Source organism: Mus musculus, chromosome 14 (genome assembly GCF_000001635.26).
Source record: "Mus musculus strain C57BL/6J chromosome 14, GRCm38.p6 C57BL/6J".
Lineage (NCBI taxonomy): Eukaryota > Metazoa > Chordata > Mammalia > Rodentia > Muridae > Mus > Mus musculus.
Window position 1 is genome coordinate 99222308 of NC_000080.6, and position 24452 is coordinate 99246759.

General features: G+C 42.5%; 1 protein-coding gene across 7 annotated transcripts in view; it reads left to right on the forward strand.

Annotated features, from left to right (window-relative positions):
* Positions 1-24452, forward strand: part of Pibf1 (progesterone immunomodulatory binding factor 1) — a 155476-nt gene that overhangs the window by 122884 nt on the left and 8140 nt on the right. For 6 of the 7 annotated variants that reach the window (XR_001781130.2, XR_003950865.1, NM_029320.3 and 3 more), the window contains one exon: positions 20532-20702. Coding sequence is in view for 4 of the 7 variants with exons in the window: in NM_029320.3 (NP_083596.2) it covers positions 20532-20702 (171 nt within the window). In the remaining 3 variants the exon portion in view is untranslated. Of the gene's footprint in view, positions 1-5545; positions 5698-20531; positions 20703-24452 lie in introns of those variants that run through there. The other variant, XR_383193.4, reaches the window with a different exon arrangement.

Genomic DNA, 24452 nt, shown 5'->3' on the forward strand with positions numbered 1-24452 from the left:
CAGGACCTCTGGAAGAGCAGTCAGTGCTCTTAACCACTGAGCCATCCCTCCAGCCCCGAAACTATGTTTTTAATTTATAAACGTTATTGTTGAATATTAAAGTGCAGTGTATTTTGGTCACACTCACACAGTCTCTCAGATTCTGACCTACTTCCTACTCACTTAGCCTTGGACTCCTTTCCTCCCGTCTGGCTTACCTCTCCCTTCCAGCCTTCCTGTCTCTTTAAATCCATTCAGTCCATTTCTCCATTTTATACTGGCCTAATTTTTTGTGGTTTTCTTGAGATTTATTAGAAAATATAAACGGGACAGGTATATAGCACGATTGGTAAACTGCTTGTCTGGTATGCACAAGGGCCTAGGTTTCATCCCTAGCAGCAGATAAAGCTGAGCATGGTGACACCTATAATTCCAGCACTCAGGTGACAGAGGAAAGATGGACAGAAATTCAGGGTCATCCTTAGCCACATAGGAAGTTTGACGTTGGCCTGAGGTACATGAGACCACACACGCACAAATCCATAGTGTGACGTGACTTTGGGGGTGTTGATGCCCCTGTTTCTTTTGGCAAATAAATGTAGTTGTTAACTACTCCCAGTGTCAATATGTAAAATAGTCTCACCACCCCAAAAACTCCCTCATGCCCCCTTTGAGGAGACTTCCTTTCTTTTCCCCTGTCCTGTGCCTTAATGTCAGCCTGCTTTCTTCATCTGCAGTTTCACCTTCTATAGAAAGTTTTATGAATGTCATTAGCAACGTAGCGTTTTCACCTGGCTGTTCTCATTCACTGAGATCTGTGCCACATTACCCGGCTGCAGCGCGGTGCACTGGTCCATTCACTGCTTGATGGCTGGCTACTTGGGTCATGTTATGGTACATTTAAATGTTTAATTTACTCTTACATTAATATGACAATTTAATATACTAGTTATAATTTTATATCTAGATTATGATTGCATATTTATGTTATTTATTCATGTGTTTCATTTTAAAATACAGTACCAAATCTACAGATAAAAACCCCTCTAAAAAGTTGTTTGCAGGTACTTGTGCAAGCCATGGGCCTCTCTTTCCCTTGGATGCATGCTAGAGCACAAACTCGGGGTGAGCATATGTTGGTAAGAAACTGCCAAACATCTCTAGGGTCAGTATGCTCTTGCACTTTCTATCACAATAATACGAGTTCCAGTATCTCTGTATCCTTACCAACATATTGCTAAATGTAATGATTTTGCCTAAAGTATTTTTCCAGTGAATTATCTTAAGCATTGCTTCTTCTCAATAATGTTTTTATCAATTTTATTTTTCTACAACAAAAAGTTTAAAAAGAAATCACTGTTTTTCGAGGTTAATAAAGTTGCTTTCTGGTGTAGAAAAAGTCTGTCAACTCTGTGGGAAGAAATCACTGAAAGAATATCATCAAGAGGGCTGGAGAGATGGCTCAGTGGTTAAAAGCACTGACTGCTCTTCCAAAGGTCCTTAGTTCAAATCCCAGCAACCACATGGTGGCTCATAGCCATCTGTAATGGGATCTGATGTACTCTTCTGGTGTGTCTGAACACAGCTACAATGTACTTACATGTAATAAAAAATATACATATATATATTGTCAAGAGAGAGTAACTGGAGACAGTTGCTGGAAACAGTTTCAAGGTGCTGTCCCAGAAGTGGTGTTGAAGGAGTTGGGGGGTTGTCTTTGCTAGAGATGAGGACGGGGCTGGAGCTGGCTCAGTGGAGGGCACCTGCTGCTTGGACATGTGACTTGGTTCCTGGCACGCCCATGCCATACAATTCCCATTCACAGCTGCATACAGCTCCAGCTGTAGGAGGTGTGACATCTTACGGCCCCTGTGGGCAGTTGCGTGTCCGTGGTGCATATACAGCCAAGCAGGCACACACATACACATAAACAAATGGCTTTTGGAATAAGATCTCTTAGATAATAGGCACAAGAGTAAAGTGACCATGGCAACCATGGCCTGTGCTGCAGCTCTCTGGGTGCTGAGGGGGAAGATGAAGAATTTGAGGCAGACTGGCCTAAATAGTGAAAGTCTTACAAACTTAACACCAACAAAGCAAGGGACCAGAAGGTAGTCCCGAAGTGATTTGGTTGTTTGGTTGGTTGGTTTTCTTGCTTTTTGATACAGGCTCATGTACCCCAGGTTAGCCTCAAATTCACTTTGTAGCCAAATGTTGAACTTATGATCCTCCTGCCTCTACCTACTAAGTGCTAAGATTTTATGTGCTGCTATTTTATATGCTGCTATGTTATTGGGCTGCTGGGACCAAACATGGGACTTCATGTGTGCTAGGCATGCTTTCAGCTGAGCTCCATCTCAGCCTCTGAATTTGATGTACGGAAAGAAGTCCATTAGTGAGAGATGGCAGAGCCAGGAAGCTGCCTTGCTCTTCTTCTGGCTTCGGGCATTCTAGGCCTTCTCCATCAGTACCGCCATCACTTATTTCCCGGAATTCTGCCTCCGGGGAATTATTTCTTCCCTATGGAAGCCTGAGTTAGTCAGTGTGTGTTTTTAAATCTGAATGTGTAAAAGATCATATCCAAAGGTTTTTGATCTGTCATATATCTCTATCTGACTTTCCTTTCAGAATGGTCAGTCTCAATTCTGCCTCAAGAATTAAAATTCTTTAATGCTAAAGAATTATGCCAGACTTTGAAAATTATAGAAACAATTTACTTCTACATTTTATATCTCAAACTCGAAGCCACATTTTTCATGAGTTCAAATAATAGCTAAAAAGCCGTGAGCCAGGATAATCCATCTTCCCTTCAGTTAAGTTTTCTCAGGCATTTGGTCACAAGGACAAAAACCTGATTAACAGCACCCAAGGTATTGGCTTCCTTCACACTGGTGAGGGCCCTGGGGAGATCATTTAACATTATGTCATGACTTTAATCAGCTAAATTTCAAAAGTTTAAATTAACGATTCAGATAGAAAACAAATAAAGACTTTCAAGTTCATCAGAGTTAGGGCTCCAGCTCCACCTTTAAGGCAGACCACTGTCTTAAAGTTCTTGTGTGCCTCTGCATGTTCACGTACCCTGAGTTCCATCAAACCTGTCAGTCAAACGCTGACAGGTGCTGGGAATGGGAAAGGCATTTGGAGTCTGACCGCACAAAGTTCCCATTTTCTAAGTTAGTGTTACCACAGAACAGCACCTGTTCAGAAGTAGGTGTGCTATAGAGCTGGAGTATGGCTCAATTGATACAGTGCTTTCCTATCATGCCTGAGGCTCCATATTTAATATCCAAAACTTCATAAAAAACCAAGTGTGGTGGCACTTGGGAAGAGGAGGCAGGAAGATTAGAAGTTCAAGGCCATTATTTGCTATATAGCAGGTTCAAGGCCAGTCTAGGCTACATGAGATTCTGACCCAAAAGCAACCACAAGAAAAAGTATGTCCTCTCATCTTACACGAATTCATAAAATTATATATTGGCCTCATATGATAACAATATTTTAGTATTTACATTCATAAATAGTTGTGTATATTAGAGTTATATGTTAGATAATTTTTAGTCTTGACTTCTTTACGGAAAATCTATATGTAAAATCTATATGTGCCAGGCCACTCCTCTTCATTCTGTGTTCCCCACATTTGTTTCTGTATTCAGTGAGACTAAAATGCAATAAAAGACAGGTTGGCTCAGAAAATTCCTTCCATCAGAGCAAAATTTATTATCATGATCTCAGCTTTTATGATGAGCATCATAAAAGCATAAAGTCCAATACAACCTCTCCATTTTAGAAAACTACCCTAGGAACCTATTAAGCCCTGCCGCGTAGATCCCGCAGTCCAGCCCTCTCTGCACCCCACCTCTGCCATGGGCCCTGGTGGCACAGATGAGGCTGCTTATGAGACTGACGCAGATGTGCCTACCATACAGACAGCTCACATGATGCTGAAAGTAAGAAAATGCATTTTTTTTCTTAAAAACAAAAAGGCAAGTCAACTTGTTTTTTTATGCTTAGTACCATTTAGGCAAAACAAAAACAAAACAGAAAATATGAATTATTGTTTGCATTACTTCCAGGAAAGTTTTGCCTCTGTAGCTGAAGTTGTAGCTACTTCCTTCTTTCTTTCTTCAGGAAATGAAAACTTCATTTTTCCCCAATTGCCAGGAAAGCTCATAGCTGAACATCTCAGCCGACATTACCATCTTTTTCCCTCTTCTACTTTTGAGGCTCTACAATGACCTTTTCTGTCTCCTTCCCAGCAGTTATAATCTGTTTTACTCTTTTGGGTTTTTTTTGGGGGGGGGGGTTGGTTTTTTTCAAGACAGGGTTTCTCTATGTAGCCCTGGCTGTCCTGGAACTCACTCTGTAGACCAGGCTGGCCTCAAACTCAGAAATCTGCCTGCCTCTGCCTCCCGAGTGCTGGGATTGGATTAAATGCATGCACCACCACGCCCGGCCTCTGTTTCCCTCTTATATGTCTGCACTTGCCCTGGGATTGACACGGGATGGCACAGATAAAATAGAAACCTTAAGCAGTTGGGTTTAGAAAGAAACCGGGAAAAGGAAACATGGGCCATGGGCTGTGCTTCTTAGCAGTAGCAGGACTGAAAAACTGGAGGTGGGAAGCACTGAGTGAAGGAACTGTGACCTCTTGGACCAGCTATTCCCCAGCTTGTCCCCTGAGAGTCACCAAAAGTCACGTACTGTCCACCACTTCCTTCAGTTCATATTGCCTTAAGAGAAGGAGAAATATGATCATGCCTGAAAATTCTGTTTCTGCTTTTCTTTATTATTAGAGTGTTTGTCTGTCTGTCTGTTGTAATGCTAAGAGTTAAGCTCAGGGCCTCACTTCTGGGAAGGTGCTGTTTCGTTGAGCTAAGTTACACCCCTAAGCCTTCAATGCTGCTTTTCTTTCTCCCTCTCCCTTCATATATACATATTCATTCATATATACATATATGTGTATATGTGTGTATATGTATATATGTGTGTATACGTATATATATACATATATGTGTGTGTGTGTGTGTGTATGTATGTATGTATGTGTATATGTGTGTGTGTGTGTGTGTGTGTGTGTGTGTATGGCAGATCATAGGTCCTAATAAACTCTTGAGAGTTGGAAGAATGTCTTTAATTGACCAAATGTGTATTTTGATACTATCCAAGACTTATTAAGCTCTGGTGTAAAAGCCTTTTTCCCACAGCCTTTAGAGTTATAGTAAGGGCAGTGGTAAGATCTCCACTTAAGAAGCTATTCCAGAATTTTCCTGAACTAGATTGCTGGTGATGGCCTGAGTCAAAGGTAGACTGATTTAAAGCACATCACAGCACTTAGGAATTGGATTTAGGTGCTGATGCAGAGGGAGAAATGAGAGCTGATTGCCAGCCTTTGGCTTGATCCTAGGTCTGTGGTGGGAGAAGGAAGAATAAACTTGGGAAAGAAAGGTAAATATCTACGTGGATATACCACTTCAGGGTTAAAAGATGAGTTTTTAAGCCCAAGAGAGAATTCATGTAGAAATAAAGATGTGAGTCACAGCATAATTTTTTTATGTGGAAACAGATTAACTCGTGAGAATACATAGATTGAGAACAAAAGAGGTGCACAGCAGGATCCCCAGAAACACTAACATGGAAGGGCACTGCCACAACACAGTGAAGAGCCACTGACATCATGAAGAGCAGCAGGAGGAAAGGCAAGCCGAGAAAGCACAGGTAATGCCACTAAGAGCAGAGGATGCTGTTAGCACCAGCGCATACTGCAAAGAGGTCAGGCCAGGCTCTCAGAGGCTTCTGTCTACTATGATGTCATGTTCCATCACATCTATCCTAACATGGAAACTTCTGAAATGACCATTCAATCAGTAGTTGTGAGGTACAGTGGATTAGCTGGCCATAGTGGCACAGACCATGGTGGCACAGTCCTAGTTCTTAGGAGTCTGAGGCAGGAGGATGGAACAGTTCACAACAAGCATAGGATACATACTAAGTTTGAGACCAGCATAAAGTACATGGACAATCCTGTCTGAGATGGGGAGGGGGGGAAGGGGAGGGGAAAAGAGGAGAGGAGAAGAGAGGCAGAGGCAGGCTATGACCGACTATGATTTCGGTCCATCCTCCTCTGCATAGTGATTTCTATATATTGAGACCCTATCTTAAAGAAAAAACCAAAACAAAACAAAAAGAAAGGTTCTCCCTTCTAAAGGCAGCTGGAGTGGAAGCGACAGTGTGCTTTAGAGGATATCTTAGTGCAACAGCCGATGACAGCAACCCACTCAGCTCACCAGAGCGCTGGGAATAAACTGGAGGACTCGTGAATCCATTAACATCTCCACAATAAAGAGGACTCAGGGAAAAGCTGCCAAAGCAATACAAAGACAACACTATCCCTCTTAACCTTTCCAGGACATGCACACACACACACAAAGACCACCGCTTAGTCTAACCTGGCATCCTCCCTATCCCCACATCCTTAGCTCTCCCCATTTGCAGTGGCCTGACCGACCACCTCTGCTCCCAAAGATAACCCCTTAGAAAGAAACAGTACTACTCATATTTGTAAACTGGCAAGGCAGCTCTCTACAGTTCTGGTTCTGTTGATTTGTATTTTTTGGGTATCTTAAGACTTTTATTCTATAGCCCAAGCTGGCCTCGCAGTCACTATATAGCTAGCCCAGGATGACCTCAAATTTGGAACAATCCTCCTGACCAAGTATCCCAAGAACTAGAATTACAAACATCTGCGTTTGTTAAGACTTGATCTTAGAATTTCTTATGCAGTCTTAAACTCTTTTAGTAGTAATCATACTAACTGCTATCAGATAGCTTTAGAAACCAGCATTTAATATGATTCTCATTTCCTCCCCCTCCAAAATTGTTTCTTTCTGATTACTGATAGCGTTTTAACTGGAAAAGTACAGAAACTGATATATTCCAGAATAATTTCAGAGAACTGTCTGAAAGTAGCCAATAGAAAGTCATGTCTGGAAGGTTTGTCTAGTGCAGGGCTACTACTAAAACCCAAGACCTGATAACTGTAGCCGCAGCAGCCTCTGCTTATCAAGTGTCTGCGGAATACAAGCGTTTGTAGAACATCTAAGACCTAGCACGTCTGCAGTCCCATTTATGTGTTTCTGACAGTAAAGTTTCTGGGACCCCATGATCACGTCAACTAGTATATAACCCAAATTAATCACTCACTCCTTACTAATCCCCTAAAGTGTACAAAGCCACACTGAGTTGAGAGAGGAGCTGACTTCCATTGCCCTAGATAACCACTTGTGGTGCAGTGCATGCCACCTAGCAGAAGGAAACAAACCCTACAGTTAGGCAGCTTTCCTAAAAGTGAAGTCACGGTATAATTATCATTCTTTGACGGCATGTTTATGTTCCCGGAGTCTAACTCATATGTTCTTTGTGATTTCTCGGAAGATGTCAGGGGCATTTCACATCCCACGTGCCCCTTGGGCACTCCACTTCATAAAGGGTCCCCACAAATTGCATATTTCTGTTTGTGTGTCACCCTTTTTGGTTCATACTTCACTGTGGAAAGTTCCTTAGCAATACCTTGTTACATTGTTTCCTCTTATACACCTATTCAGTTACATTTTTACATTCAGCATGACTGAAATAAAAAAAAGCCACCAAGTAGGTAAGCTAATATTCCCTTAAATGAAACCATAATTGCTCTTCAGGCTTGTTCATTTCTAATCAACAGTGATTGTGCTTGTTACAAGTTAAATATTAAGTCAAATATTAAGTCAGTAGTAAAACATATGCAAAACATTAAAATTAAACAAGTATAAGTGAGTGGGAAAGAAGGCTACACTGAAAACTTAGAAAACTCGCACATACAGTACCTAATAGTTGCCCGTAAGGTTGCTTTGGTTGGTTTGGTTTTGTTCTGGTTTTGTCTTGTTTTTTGTTCTTCTTTCTTGGAGGAGAGGCGCGGGAGGGGTATCTTTTTGCAGGTCAGGGTGGGGCTCTGAACAGGGTTCTGGCACTGCCCCAGAGATACATCCGCAGGCCCACACAGAGTTCAGAGTTTTTTCCCGTGTAAAGGTCTGTGAATTCATGACAGAGGATACTCAAGGGATAAATATATCTTGAGCAGTTATAAATTCTTCTTTTAAGCTCTTTTAAATGTTTTCAAGTCAAGGATATTGTACTGAGTACCCTATTAGAGAGCAGTTACAGAATGTTCCAACCAAGTGTACCTGGAATACAGAGACAGCTCAAAGTCAGGCTCTAAGTTACCCCTCCATGCCTCTTGCTTATTCCATCTAAAACTCAAAAGAAGAATCTTTTTGTTTACAGCGGTGACATGGGCCTGTAACCCTCGCTACTCAGACAAGAGGGTTGCATGGATTGCAGCCTGAGCAACTTTGTTAAAGCTTACACCGCAATGCAGAGTACTTGTCTAGTGTGCACAAAGCCCTCATTCAACCCCTAGCACACCGCAAAAGCATAATGTAAAACCAACTGGAGATTAAAGGGAGGCAGAGGCAGGTGATTTCTGAGTTTAAGGCCAGCCTGGTCTACAGAGTGAGTTCCAGGACAGCCAGGGCTACACAGAGAAACCCTGTCTCGGAAAAAAACAAAAAACAAAAACAAACACCTGAAAAAGATCCCTCCCCGCCCCCAATAGCCATCTTTTCTAAAGAGTAGTTGATATTTAGGGGCTAGGAAGCTGGTTTCATCAGTAAAATGCTTCCTTCTGAGAATGAGGGTGTGAGTTCAGTCGCTCGCACCTGACTAGAAAGCCAAGTGGTTGCTCGCCGTCCTGCCTGGCTGGATACAGCATGTTTCTGTTTCTGTCTTACCATACAGTCCCTGCGCCTTCACTCACTGCATGTGGGCCTCCTAGAGCTGTGTGGTGCTAATTCCCACTTCACAGGAGCAGCGCTTCTCCATTTCCAGTCTGTGCAGGGTTAACTCACCTTGAGATTGAATTCACTGTGTATTCCAGACAGGCATCAAACTTGGTGTCCTGCCTCGGTCTCAGCAGTGCTGGGATTACAGAGGGCCCCAGCATGCCCAGCCTCCTGAGTGTCTCTGGAGAAGTAGGTCCCAACTGCTCTGTTCTGCTTTGGCCACACTCTTTCAACACCGTCTTTACAGTCTTTAAGACCTTTCTTGCTTCCTGCACGTAGAGCTTTGTCTTATATGAAGCAATAGAATATCTCATCATAAAAATATTTTATCTGTGTATAAATACCATTTTGGCTTTCTGTTACACTTTCATATCTGTTAAGTGCTGTAGAAACTTGTCAACTTTGGAGTATCTTTTGTTTTGTTTTTAAAGAACAAAATATGTATTTTAGGAGTTTATTGAGTTTATTGAATATATTTTAAAAGAATAGGTATACTTGTCTGGATTTTTTTAAGGTTTGTGTGGAGGTTGGGGGACATGCATGACATGTGCACATATGGAAGTTGAAGGACAGTTTGGGGGAGTCTGTTTTACTTTCCACCTGATATAGTCTTTTGTATCTGCTGTGCTAGCAGTTGCTCTGGCTGCCCCTCCCTTCTTGCCATCGAGGTGCTGGCTGTGCACATGCGCACTCCCACATCCAGCGCTTCCACACTGGTGATGCAGATCAAACTCAGGTTGTCACACTTGCATCGCAGACAGTTCTACACACTGACGGGTTTTGCCAGCCCTGATCTTTGTTAATAAGAAATGAGTGAATGACCTGTTTCCATCATTTTTAACCCTCTGTTTCTATGATGCCCTTTGAATGATAGATAGTAGCTTATGACAAAAGATACACATACACACACATTCTCTCTCACACACACCTACACACACATACCACACCTAAAAAGCTACAAGTCTTTTGAAATATACAATAGCAAAGAGAAAATACTAGCAGTGATAGTAGGTTATGGTCAGAATTAACAATATTGGTGATATTTTGATGTAAACCTAATAGGTGATTGAACATATCATTAACATATCAAGAAGCTAAAACTGAGACAAGAATGGAATGCTTTGAATACAGGTCAAAGAGTATATACCCTGAAGTAAGCTACATTCCAAACTGTAGTGTTCACAATGGAGGATCAGGATTAAAAGCTAAAACTGATGCTGAAGGTGAATCACAGAGGGAAAAAACATCAAAGAACTTTTAGATTCTGCCAAACCGATAAAGACCAGAAGTAGAGAGCAACTGAATGAATGTGTAAGGACGGGCCAAGCAAAGTCAGCAGCCATAGCAGAGTTCATCAGAAGCTTCTACAGTGGGCCCGCACTTCTACAGTGGGCCCGCACTTCTACAGTGGGCCTGCAGTTCTACAGTGGGCCCGCACTTCTACAGTGGGCCCGCAGTTCTACAGTGTGCCCATAATTCTGCAGTGTGAATTCTGCAAATTCATATTTTGGTGAGTTCACACCAGTTGTCCATAGTTCAGTATACATGTATTTATATACATTTATGCTTTGGTTGTCCATGCTTCAGGATGGACATGCTTCAGTATAGTCATACTTCCATGTGTTCTTACTTAAATGTGTTCTTAGTGTGTTCACACTTTACTGTGTCCATACTGTGTCTTTGATTGTCTTCATACCTCACTGTTCACACTTCTTCAAAGTGTTCACACCTCAGTTTGTTCACTTTAGCCTTCTCTCCCACCATCATTGATGGAAGTGATCCATTCACCTCACATTGCTGTCACTCTGTCATGTACGGAGCACAGCACCACACATCATTGCGTCATCACAAAACACTGGGATGAGGAGCTAGAACCTGATCAACAGAGGCTGAAACATATTACACGATGATCTGAAGCACACAATGAAGACGATTAAACACTCCTGCTCTCTCCTCAGAGGGATGGATGGATGGACTGGGTGTTTAGGAAAGATAGGACAGAAAGAAAAGCAAGCAGCTCTAAGGAGGACTCATCCAAGGCTGGAGACGCCTTCCATGTTTGACTTGGTTTTGCTTTTATTGGCAGATGGGGTGGGGGCAGAATTGATTTTGGTTTGTTTTTGTAGCTCAGTAGAGAAAAGCTAAGTTGATAAATTTGTCTTTTTTTTTCTAGCTTGAGCTAGTAGCCATATGGTCAAAGGAGATGTCTTTTTTAATTGATTCATAATAAGTGTATTTGTGGAATACAGTGTGAAGACTGAATACATATAAATGGGTGTGTAGAGGGAGTATTTAATTGTGTGTGGGTCTGGGTTAAATCATGTGAGCTACCTTTCAAACCTGGCATTATGTATCAAAGGCCTTAACAGAAGCCCTTATACATAATCTACACTTTGAACCCAGAAAAAAACCTGCATTTGGATACTGTTTTCTCTTCTTAGTAACAAAATGAATTTGGGTAGACTTCTCCGGCCTACTAATTCTCATTTTAAAAACTGAGATGGTATCCACTTCTTATATAATAGACAACATGAAGCCTGGCACATTGGAAAGATTCAGTGGACACTAGTCCCTGTCTTCATTTCCTCCTCCCCCACTCTGTACACTGTGTGGCACAGCCAGTGGTGAGGCGAGGTTGCCCTGCAAATGAGATGGCCCACTGAAAAGTCAGGCTGGAGAATTCTGAAGCATATGCTGATACTGTTTTCTGACACTTTGCCATATAAAAGCTATTTGCCTATTGTTTCCCTTTGTAACTGAAGTCTTAGAATATGGAAAGAGTAACTTTTAGAGCTGGGGTTTCTCTATTATACAGCCCCAGCTGCCCTGAAACTCAGAGATCATCTGCCTCTACCTCCACCTCCCAAGTGCTGGGGTTAAAGATGTTTGCCACAACCCACCTGGAATAAGTAACTTTTAATTAAATTTACATGGGCAGGGAGGGGGACCCAGAGCTTTGCACATGCTAGGCCGGTGGCACTGAGCTCTGGAACCAAGAATTACCTTGAACCCTCATCCTCCTGTCTCCACTTCCTCAGGACTATACAAGAGTAATGGTACCTGTAAATACAGATACTCCTAGACTTAGAGTGGGTTATGTTTCAGTAGATTCACCATATTTTTAAATATGCTAAACGAAAATACATTTAAAACAATTTACCAAACATTCAAGGTGGCAAACTTTGAATGTTCTAAGAATACTTATACAAAATTATCAAACATAAAGCCTGTTCTCTATTACAGTATTGATTATCTCATGCCAGGTGTGTGTGTGTGTGTGTGTGTGTGTGTGTGTGTGTGTGTGTGTGTGTGTGTGTGTGTGTGTGTGTGTGCGCGCGCGCGCGCGCGCGCGTGCACTGGCACTTAGCAGGCATGCATGTGGAAATCAGCAGGCAGGTTGTGGAAATCCGTTCTCTCCTCCCACCATGTGGACCCCAGATTAAAATCAAGCTGTTAAGTTCCATGGCAAGCAGCACCTGTCCCCACTGAGCCATCTCACCGGCCACTCCAGTAATTAGGTTAATATTATGCTGACAGTGCAAGGCAGGTGACTGTGAGTTCTCCCCATGAACACTGACAACACTTCGGGCTGAGGACTGTAAATCACAGAGCCCAGCTGCACAGCTGGCTCCGAGTTGCCGCTCACAACCAGAGCGCACTATCACCGAAGTGCCTGTCAGCAGGCATGGTGCGGGTACCTGTCATCCCAGCACTCAGGAGGCAGCGGTGCTAAGAGGATTGTAAGTTCTAGGCCAGGCTGGACCACTTAGCTAATTCCAGGCTAGCCTTGTCTACAGGGAGTTGGGGAGAGAGGGAAAGGTGATGGAGAGAAGGAGAAGGAGGCTATGTCACATGTCAGATTCAGAATTGTACATAGTGTACTGAAATCTTAGCACTTGCACACCTTTGTCAAGCTGAAAACCCTAGGTCAGCCTTTGTAGGGATGTCTATGTCCTAAAAACTTCTGAACATTTTAAATAAAAGAATTATGTAGCATATGAAATCTGGTTCAATAAAGCTTTGAAAAAATAGTTTTGAAATCTGGCCCTGATAGCATCACATTCAAATGTCTGAAGCAGGAGTCTTCACCGCAAGTTCTCACCAGCCTGGAGCATACAGTGAGTAGCAAAGCCATTAAGGCTACAATGTGAAGTCCTGTCTTGAAAAGAAAAAAAAAAAAAAAAAAAAGTTGCGGCTGCAGGGATGGCTCAGTGGGTACAGCATATGTTGCTTTAGCATAAGGACCTGAGTTGAAGCCCCCAAACCTGTGAAAGTTTGTCATCCCAGGGCTCCTGCTGCAGGGTAGAGGCAGAGACGGGGAACAACTCCAGAAGCTTGCAGGCCTCCTACCTAGCCTGGCACATGCAGGTAAAGAAACCTATCTCAAGGTGTAAAGCAAGGACCAGCACCGAGGTCTCACACATGCGCACGCCCATGCATGGTCCCCCACAATATGTGAATAAATTAGTCAGTAACTGACTAACAAAATGATAAGCGGTGTACACTAGTGTACAAGTTAAGTAGTGAACAGAGCATTCAGTGTGCTAAATGTGTTAGATACTTTTCTGGTACTCTAATTTAAACTCCATACCCAAAAGCAACTTGAGGAAGAAAGGGTTGACTTCAGCTTGCAACTCTCAGGTCGCACTCTATCTATCATCAAGGAACTCTGAACAGGAATCTGGTGGCAGGAACTGGGTACAGAGAATGGAAGAAGGTCACTTACTGCATTGCTCACCCTGCTTCTTTATAGAGCCTATGAATATTGTGCCCTGACTTTGGCTCCACTAATAATGGACTGGGCCCGCTCACAGCAATCGCTAACTTTTAAAAACAATGACCAGCAGGGTTGTCAGATAGATACAGGCATTTTCCCAACTCTTCAGTAATGGATCATATCAATAACAGAATCATAGTGATTCTAGCTTGTGTCAAGTTGACCAATAAAAGCAAAACAAAACAACCCAGCTAGCCAAACATGCTGCACTCTTCACTTCCTTTTCAAATGTTTATGTGTATGGGTGCTTGGCCTGCATGTATGTCTGGGCACTACTTGCTGTCTCATGTCCATGCAGGTCAGAAGAGGGAGTCAAACCTCCTGGGACTGGAGTTACAGATCATCATGAGCCACCATGTGGGTGCTGGGAATTGAATCTGGATCCTCTAGAAGAACAGCTGGAAATCTTAATCGTTGAGCCATTTCTCCAGCCCCCTCTTAATTGTTTTGTAATTCTGTATTTATTTTGTGTGGGGAAGTAGGTGGATACCACAATCTCTGTGTGGAGGTCAGAGGACAAGTTGTGGGTGTTGGTTATCTCCTTCCACCTTGTGGGTCTTTCAAATCAAAGCTAGGACCTCAGGTTTAGCAGCAAGTGCCTTTACCCACTGAGCCATCTTTCTAGACCAATTTCTACTTTTTATTTCCTTTTTGTTGCTTCCTTGATTGTTGATAGGTTCCTTGGTTGGTGTTTTGGTGGTTTGGTTTGGTTTTTGGTTTTGAGACAGGGTCTCACTACATAGCTCTAGCTCTCTGGAACTCACTGTGTAGACCAGTCTAGCCTTGAACTCACAGAGATCCACCTGCTTCTGCCTCTCAGGTGCTTAGATTAAGAGCACGCACCACTATGGCCAGCTGGCCCACCTTCCTGTCTTTGACATTTTCTAAAGCAAAATGCTTTCTTTTTAAAAGAAGGCATGATGGTTCACAGGTATAATCCCAGCACTGGAGATAATGAAGCCGAGGCAGACTGATTGCCACGAGTTTAAAGTTAGCCTGGGCTACACTGTGAGTTTGAGATCCTCTACGGTTACGTAGAAAGACCATGCCTCAAAAATCCAAGTAAATGAAAATGTACAATATAAGTTAAAATATACCTTTAAATGAAATCTATTCAAAGTGTGTTCTTGACTTAAAGCCAGTTGATTTCTACCCTGTATAACCTAAAGCCAAAGATGTACAGAATTGTCTAGCCTGTTGGTCCTGACATGTCGTTGCTCATATATAAAAGCACTTCCTTGTACTCCAGGGCAGCACATAGTTTGTATTATACTTGTCAGAGCTATTTTCATCGAGAAATGCTATCTATGTGTCCCCTTGCCAACATCTTTGCAGAGTTTACAACTTTGAGCAATTTATTGGCATCAGCTATGCAATACCATTAAGCAGCTGCTCGGCTCGGCAGTTGAGCTGTGCTAACATGCCACCACTCTGTGTGGATCCTTAAGAGTAAGTGACCAAGATGTGTGCTTTAGGATTCAAGAGAGCAGTTTCTCAGAGATTGGGCAGTAACAGTCACCAGCATCAGTAATGTCATAAGCAGCTCTTCAGCGTTCACTCTGCCATTCTATAGTGCTGTGCTGCAGGGGGTGCTCTGGGGGGAAGGAGGGGTCTCCAAAGGTGACTCAGGCTGGGCTTCAATTCTCAGTCTTCCTTCCTTAGCGTCTTCAGTGGTCAGGATTGATGCCATACGTAGCTTACTAGATGGGTTTTTTGTTTTGGTTTATCTTTGATTTAGCCTTAGTTTCATTTGAGTAATCAAATAGTTCTTCATTTGTTAATGTAGTGAATGCCCCACTCATTCTCCTAATTATAATCATTGTGTGTACTTTACATACCAGAAAAACAAGGTTTTTTTTTTTTATTTTCAGAAATGCCTTTCTAAATTAATCATCAGCCAAGAATAAGCTAGAGTTAGACAGAATGAAGGGACACTCACTCTTTGGGAAGAGTTCAGCCCTAGAGTGAGATGTGCTAGAAAGATCATCGTGCCCACACAAATGGTGATACTGATTTTTTTTTTCAACCATCTTTTTCAGATGAACCTTGTCCTGTCATTCTGGCAAACAACCCCTAAGACCCAAAAGAAACCATGTAAACTTTACTTCATTCATAAATTAGAAATCGAAATTAGAAACTATAAGGACAAGAGGAAAAGTTACAGCACCAAGCACATCTTCACAGCTGACAGACACAACCCCTCCCTAATGTGGGGGGTGATGAGCCACTGGGACAGGAAAAAGAGTGCAAACTACTAACATTCACTTCTTCAGAGAGACTGTAGAAAGGAATCTTTCCAGAACATAAGCAATGAACACAGCTTTGTGATGGTTTCCAGAGATGCTAAAACCAAGTCATGATGCTTGGCTAGCATGGTGCACACCCATCAGATGCCTCATAGTCTTCATAAACTTGATTTATATGACATAGAAGTTATACTGTGAAAGCACAATACTTTTTCCCCTGACACTGAGAAAATTAATAAAGTAAACCAGATGAGGTTATATACACCAGTAATTCCAGCATCAGGGAGGCAGAGACAGGAGGATCAAGAGTTTCATACCAGCCTGGACTACACAGAGACTCCACATCCAGTCTGGGCTACATAATAGAATAGGACTTAAAAAGATTAGAAAGATCAGGGTTAGGGAATGAATATGTGTCTATTGACACATGAGAGAGAAATGATTCCACGAAAGAATAAAATTGGGCTGGTGGGATGATTCAGTGGGCCAAAACTCCTGCTGCCAAGCTCTGGAGTCCTGAAGCCTACACAGTAGAGACAGCTGACTCTGACTTAGTCAGAGTCATGTTATCCTCTGGCTGAGGTGTGTGTGTGTGTGTGTGTGTGTGTGTGTGTGTGTGTGTGTGTGTGTGTGTGCACGCGCACACAGAGCAAAAAAAGACTTAAAAGAGAGGATACAACAGCCAGTCGGTGGTGGTGGTTTGCACACGCCTTTAATCCCAGTACTTGGGAGGCAGAGGAAGGGGGATCTCTGAGTTCAAGTTCCATGACAACAAGGGCTACACAGAGAAACCCTGTCTTGGGGTGGGAAGGGCAGAAGAAAGGAACGGAAAGAGGGAGGGGGAGAGAGGGGGGAGGAGAGAGGGAAGGAGGGGAGGAAAAGATAGAAGATAAAACTTGCCAATATACCCAATAAAATAAGTTTCAGAATAACAGTAACGAGTCAGTTCTAAGAGTAGTCAGTAGAAAATCTGTCCCATTAGCTAATGTTAGTGTGTAAACCTAGAATCCCAGCCCTCAGAAAACTAAAGCAAAAGATCCTGAGCCCAGTCTGGGTTATGCAGAACCTTCTCATTTACCCTGAACCACGCCATAAACCATGTTCAAAAAGACAAGGAAAGGGCTGGAGAGATGGCCCAGTGCTTAAGAGCTCTAACTGCTCCTCCAGAGGTCTCCCAGCAACCACATGGTGGCTCACAACCATCTGTAATGGGATCTGATGCCCCCTTCTGGTGTGTCTGAAGAAAGCTACAGTGTACTCACATACATAAAATAAATCTTTCTTAAAAAACTAATATTTAAAAAAAAAGAAAAAATCTCAAAAAACAGCATAATTATAAACTAGGCACTGTAGAATATGCTTTTAATCTCTGTGTTTGTGAGAGAGAGGCAGGAGGGTCAGAGAAGTTTAAAACCAGCCTTATATTCACAGTTGAATTTGAGGCAGGGAAACCTAGGCTTATATTAGACCCTGTCCAAAACAAAAACAAAAACAGCTAACAACAAGAAGGCACTGCTTAGCACTTTCCATCTGTGAGACAAGAAAACTGCAGAAAGTATGAAAAGAAAAACTTTTTATTAAAAAAAAAATCAAGTACAAGTAGACATTTAAAGCCCGGTGTACTCAACAGAGCGGAAGAATCTCGACAAGTCAGAGGCCGTGTTTGTCTACATAGCGAGTTCCACATCAGCCTGGCTAGCCCTGAGGTACTTGATACAGAGTAAGACCTGGTCTCTAAAAAGTGAGCCTAAATAACTGCCATGGCTTTGAGTATTGATAAAGTATTAGAGAAAGAATCCAGGGGCCAGCGAGATGGCTCAGCATGTAAAGGCACTTGCTGCCAAGCCTACGAACCTAACTCATTGTCAGGACCTCCACACACAAACCATAGCCCCAGTATGGCCTCTAGTGTGTGCGTACACACAAATAATAAGTAATTAATTAATTTGTTGATTTTTTTAGTGCAGAGTCAGAGAGCTGTGAGTTAAAGGTCAGCCTGTTGTACATAGCAAGTTCCAGGCCCACCAAGGTTATACAATGAGCCACTATTTGAAATAAACATCATATGTTATATGTATATGTGTAAGTAGTAAAAAAAATTATGTTGCTATATGCTAATATGTTAAGGACTCAGCATATATGCCAAAAATGAGAGAGCTGAGAAATGTCTTGTAAGCATTATTCTGGTGTGTACAGTAACAATGTGATCCTAATAGGAATTTTACCAAATCTGGCTGCTTTTAAAGTGTTCTTTCTGGATTTCAGAGACCATGTTACTACTGTTTATGCTCTCAGATGAAAGTGGCACTGTTATCTTAGCTTTCCAAATTGTGCTAATCATAGTCTAGGTGAAACAAAGACATTAATCTCCCTTCTAATCGTCTGATCAACATCAAGGAAAATCTGTTTCTTGAGCCTGCTTCTATATACACCAGCAAACGCAAAAGAGAGACTGCGGTTTGGACTGACCAGGAAAATGCCCTTTTCCCTTTCCCATTGAGTAGCGCAAAAGCTCAGCTGTCCGTGAGGCTGAGGCTGAGGCTGTAGCTCAGTCGGTAAAAAGCCTGCCTGGCTACACAAAGCACTGGGTGCTGTCCATAAACACATAACCACAGAAGCAGGTGGTACACGCCTGTAGTTCCAGCATTCGGGGGATCAAAAGTCCAAAATCATCCTCGCCTACAACGAAAACTAGAGGCCAGCCTGGGCTATCAGAGACCTTGTCAAAGGAAAACAAAAATAAGAAAGTAAAATCTGTTGCGATTGAATAAGCTCCACATCAAATCAGTGCTGCATTCTTTACCATAAATTAAGTAAGATGGTCTTGGAAGTAAGACGGTTCCAGAGCGGCCCTGATCATTGTGGTTGTGTTTGCGCTGTCTTGTGTGTTTTGGACACTGCAGAGAGGAGAAAGGAAGGATTCCAGCTCCTCCCCTGGCCCTAGAGTTAGGAAGGCAGCGTGGCTCAAACCCCACAGTCTGTTTTAAAATATCTGCTCCAGCTAGGTGGTTCTAAATAGAACTAATGACAGCCAGAAAAGAGAGGCCTGTAGGGACTTGCTCTGACACAGCGCTGACGTCTGTAAACAGATCAGTAGCAGGGAGCAAGGCATCCTTCTATTGCCCTAAGTTTTATGTGTTGGCATGAAGGAAAGAATTGCCTAGAGCAGAGCCCACCATTATTCTACAGCTAAATGAGGTAGCTCGCCATTTCTCCAGGTATTTGGGTGTGATGTATAGGTTTTAGTAAACATAAGCATCCACTAGCCAAAGACTGTCTGTGAGGAAAGTCCACTCTAAATTCTTCAGAGTTCAACATAATTAATTTTTCACTCAAAAGGCAAACGAAAATCCAAGTGACGTGTGCTTAAAATCCCAGCAGTGCAGCCGGGTGTGGTGGCACACACCTTTAATCCCAGCACTCGGGAGGCAGAGGCAGGCGGATTTCTGAGTTTGAGTCCAGCCTGGTCTACAGAGTGAGTTTCAGAACAGCCAGGGCTACACAGAGAAACCCTGTCTCGAAACACCCCCCCCCCCAAAAATCCCAACACTGTGAAGCACTGGGACTGTCTTGAGGCCATCCTGGGCTACAAAGTAATGACAATATAGCATAGCACTGTCTCAAATAAGTAAAGAAATACATATTTTGGAAAGGCAACTTGGCAGGATGAGGTGTGGCTTAGTGGTGAAGTACATGGGGCTGGTATGCACCAAGACCTGGACTCAATCCCCAGGACTGGAAAAATGAGAAATGGCAACTCCAGCCACCTCCATTTACCATGTGTAAAAGACTCCAGGAAACATACAGCTAAAGAAGTGCTAAAGCTGTGTTAAACTGACTGACTGAATCCGCGGTCACAGAACTCTTCTGTGTTCTTTCTCTACCTCCTTCAGTTCCGACTTCACAAGGTAGTAGTATGTATGGATGGCCTAAGATGGAGGGGAACCTCATCAGGCTAAGACTACCTGCCATGTACAAGGCCTGGGTTCCATTTCTAGCAATTAAAGAATAATTAACCCATCTACTCAACAAAAATGAGCAGAACACTGCAGTAGAACAGCAATTGTGTCACTGTCTATACCTGTGACACACACCCATCATGGGGTATTTGTTGAAGCTTCGTGTTTGACTCTAATATACAGAAGAACTAGCAACCACTAGCAGAGTACAGGTCACTCTGAGTTCAAGACCAGCCTGGTTTACAGAGTAAGTTCCAGAACGCCCAGGCCTGTTATACAGAGAAATCCTGTCTCAAAACAAACAAAAAAGTTAGTTGTAATGCTAAAAGTAATGTCATATTTACTATTTTAGGAATCCTGAGCCGGGCGTGGTGGCGCACGCCTTTAATCCCAGCACTCGGGAGGCAGAGGCAGGTGGATTTCTGAGTTTGAGGACAGCCTGGTCTACAAAGTGAGTTCCAGGACAGCCAGGGTTACACAGAGAAACCCTGTCTTGAAAAACCAAAAAAAAAAAAAAAAAAAAGAATCCTGTGCGTTACTGTTATACATTAATGTTTTACTTTCACAACTTTCCTTATATATGGTATAATTATTCAAATATTTCATGCACTTAAAGTAATGCTTTAATGTCAATCATTATTAGTCTGTCTGCCAAAATCATACTTACTGCTTTCTTGTTTTCATATATCAACAGGAATTTGCAGCTATGAAGCAGATCATCATTAATATGTGTAGTAAACATTCTGAGAACAACTTATTTCTTACGAAAATGGAATCAAAAAGTGTGACAGAAAATCAAGCAAAGACTTTGAATATGCCAAGAGAACATGAAGAGAATATATTTATACCCAAGCCAACGCTCTTTGTAAGTACAGCTAAAAATATTTAGAATTGTAATCTCTGCTTCTCACTAAATATATTTTTTCCTTCTCAATCATATTTGTTTTAAACTAATTTGGATAGTATTATGAAAAGGTCTAGCAATGTCTATACTAATGTATTTTCTAAATGTGTACATTAGATGAGAGTTGGATTTTATGTTTCTAATTAGCATATTGAACTTGCTTAGAAATTATCCTAAGTCTACATTTTTCCTCCTCCCACCTATAGGAACAAATTACAAGGGACTCAGAAAATTATTCTGCCTGATTTTTGCATTTTGGGTATGAACTCGATGTGGCTGTGCCTGTGCATGTTCACTGGAGTCACGTGAGCCACATACACATGAGAGGGGTTGGAAGACAACGTTGGGGCTCTTGTTGATTGCTCCAGGCCCTCAAGCGTCCCGGGGTTTTTCAGTCTCCACCTTCCATCTCATGCCAAGACTCTGAGCTTCTAGACTTGTACCACTGCATCCAACTGTAGTGGATGCTAGGAGTCCAAACTCAGGTCATCGTGTGCGTGTGCGTGTGTGTGTGAGTGTGTGAGAGAGACAGACAGACAGACAGACAGACAGACAGACAAGCACTTTACCCAATGAGTGGCCTTCCCAGAGAATCATTTTAATTTGCATAACAGTAAAAAGAATAGAAAATAGCACTGCTCCTGTTGATTATAAAATGTTGTCTTCTGAGTCTCTCCTACAGAATAAGAACAGCCCATGCTAACCAGTACGTGCTTGCCTTCTCAGACACTTGGGAGGCTTGCGCAGGGGAATTGTAGGTTCTAAACCAGTGACTCAACTTTGATGAAGATAATTTTTAAAATAAAATTTAAAGGGGTTGGATAGCCAAAAAACAAAAGGGACGCTGGAGAGTACACCTGTCTTCCCAGATGTGGCAGGCAGAATAAGGTCACTCAGGAACTCAAGGCCAGCCTTATCCACAGAGTGAACTGGAGGCCAGCCTGAAGTATGGAGTAAAAGCCCTGACTTGAAGAAAGGGATGGAGACATGTATAGAAAGCACTTTAGGAAATATTGAAATTTATGTGTCTCAGCAAATAATACAAAAAGAAGTCAAAAGGCAACAGACAGGGCAATTACTTCAAGATGGTTGCCCAAGGGGCTGGAGAGATGGCTCAGCAGGTAAGAGCACCAACTGCTCTTCCAGAGGTCCTGAGTTCAAATACCAGCAACCACATGGTGGCTCACAACCATCTGTAATGAGATCAGATGCCCTATTCTGGTGTGTCTGAAGACAGCAACAGTGTACTCACATTCATAAAATTAATCTTTAAAAAAAGGAAAAAAAAGGGGGCTGGTGAGATGGCTCAGTGGGTAAGAGCACCCGACTGCTCTTCCAAAGGTCCAGAGTTCAAATCCCAGCAACCACATGGTGGCTCACAACCATCCGTAACAAGATCTGACTCCCTCTTCTGGTGTGTCTGAAGACAGCTACAGTGTACTTACATATAATAATAAATAAATCTTTAAAAAAAAAAAAAAAAGAACACCATTTTAAAAAAGGAAAAAAAAAAAAGGATAGCAAGTTGATATTCCAGTTCAGTGAGCCCTTGAACTTTAAAAAGAAAATTAAGTCCTCTAGATGCTTATAAAAACGAGTTGAGCACAGGAGTTGTGACCCCAGCCTTCTCCTTACACACTCAGACCTGGCCTCTCAAGATCAGTGGTATGGAAGCTATTTTGTGATTATGTAATCTAAGCTCCGTTTTCCTCCTGTGCTAGGGCCTGAATCTCCTTTCAATTGTGTGTGGTAAGGATTCCACTGTTGAGAAAGGTCGCATAGATAGGCTTTGCTGGACTGGCCTCCAGCCCCATGCCTGTCTGCCTGCAGATGCTGGGCTTACAGATGCATGCTACCCCCAAGCTTTAGCTTCCCATTGACGATGACGGAGACCTTCAGTCTGCAGCAGACAAATGAGCCCTACTATAAGGGTCCATGTCGCAGAAATGTGGGTCAAGGAGAACAGCAAGTCATCTGAGCACTCTCCTTAAGGGGCAGCTGGGGGAGGTCAGCAGCCGTGGCCACTGTGCGCCACCCCCCCCCCAAATCCATTGAGCATGCTCATGGCTCCTTCCTGCCTCTGACGTCACCATGGCCCTTTGTCTCAAGACACCTTCTGTACATTCTTTGCACATCCACTGCGTCAGCACACACTTGCTGTCGGGGAAGAAATCAGTTCTTTATCTCTCCAGTTTGGTTGTCCCAGAAGCTCCTAAAACAGCGTTCTTTACTTAGTAGGGAACTAAACTCTGGGAAGTGAGGCATCTGCAACAGAGTCAGCAGCGCCTGTGCAGCTAGCGACACCCATGGGAGTCTCTCACTCAGAAACCCGCAGCTCAGCTGGGCGTGGTAGCTCTCACCTGTGTTCTCAGCATGCGGGAGGCTGAGGCAGGAGACTAGCCTTAAGTTTGAGGCCAGCATGAATTACATAGTGAGTTTCAGTCCAGCCTGGACTATACAATGATAGAACCTACCTGAAAAAAAAGAACGACTTAATTTTTATTTCTAAAGTTAGAAATACTACTCTAGGCTCTTCCATATATAGTTTAGTCTTAAGCCCTTTGAAATAGATTTCTGAGTGAGCTTGGGATGAGGGAATAAGGGACAAATGATCCCAGACAGTCTCGTGTTCTGTCCGTATAAACCCAGACCAACTGGAACTCCTTGAAGTTGGGCTCTACCTGTGAAGCCTTAGAAACCCGTAATTGCGTCCTAGCCTGTAGCGTTGGCAAACAGACTCATTATGTCTACTGAGCACAGTCTTCCCTTCCTTAGAAGTTGTGCTGGTTAAACACTAATAGAGCCTTAATCTCCAGCTCTTTTTCTGGATGCCAGCAGTAATCCAGCAGGCTTACTTTGTCTGCTTTTATCAGTCACTCTTCCTTCTCATTTTAACAAACTTTCTCACTGTGTTAGAATCCCTGAGTTACAGATTAATGCCTTAGCTGGCTACATCTGGATGACACAAAGGTTTTTGTCTTATCAGTTGATCGTCTCCAACCCCCCCTGGGACTAATGAGTTACTTCTGGTAGCCCCAGTTAATCTGGTCTGTTTCTACAGCAGCTCTCTGGTTGCCTTACAGAATGTGGAGTAGTTTACTTGGGGACCTGTTAACATTGTACCAATTAAAGTATTTTTATTAATTTGTACTGTTTCTCTATAAAATTATAAATATAATTAGCTTAAGCAAGCACAAGTACATAATAATTAAGGCAATGTTCACAGTAATAAAAGATAATCATTAAGTATGTCTCAGTAATGCTACATACATAAATAAATGGAAATTGGCTTCATCTGAAAGAACTTATGTGAGTGGTGAATTTAAAATAAGGCCTCCCTGCCAGGCAATGATGGCACACGCCTTTAATCCCAGCACTCAGGCGCCAGGAGCGGTGGATCTCAGAAACCTCTCTTTGGGCAGGGTCCAGGGATTCTTCTTGCTTAAAAGGTTAATTGTGTTAATAACTGAAGGAGGCATATCAAACTTAGTTGCACATAGCACCATTGTATGGGTTGAAGGGCCAAAAACTGTTAGGATGGTAGAATAAAAGAGATTCCACTGTTTATCTAAAGATGGAAAATAAAGAATAGCTACTTGTATATCTGAATCATTATGCCCAAAAATGTTATTCATGGTCTGTTCAGAGTTAGAAAAGTTTTTAGAGGGTCCATCAGTGAATAATTTGCCTCTGTGAGCCACACCCATTCTC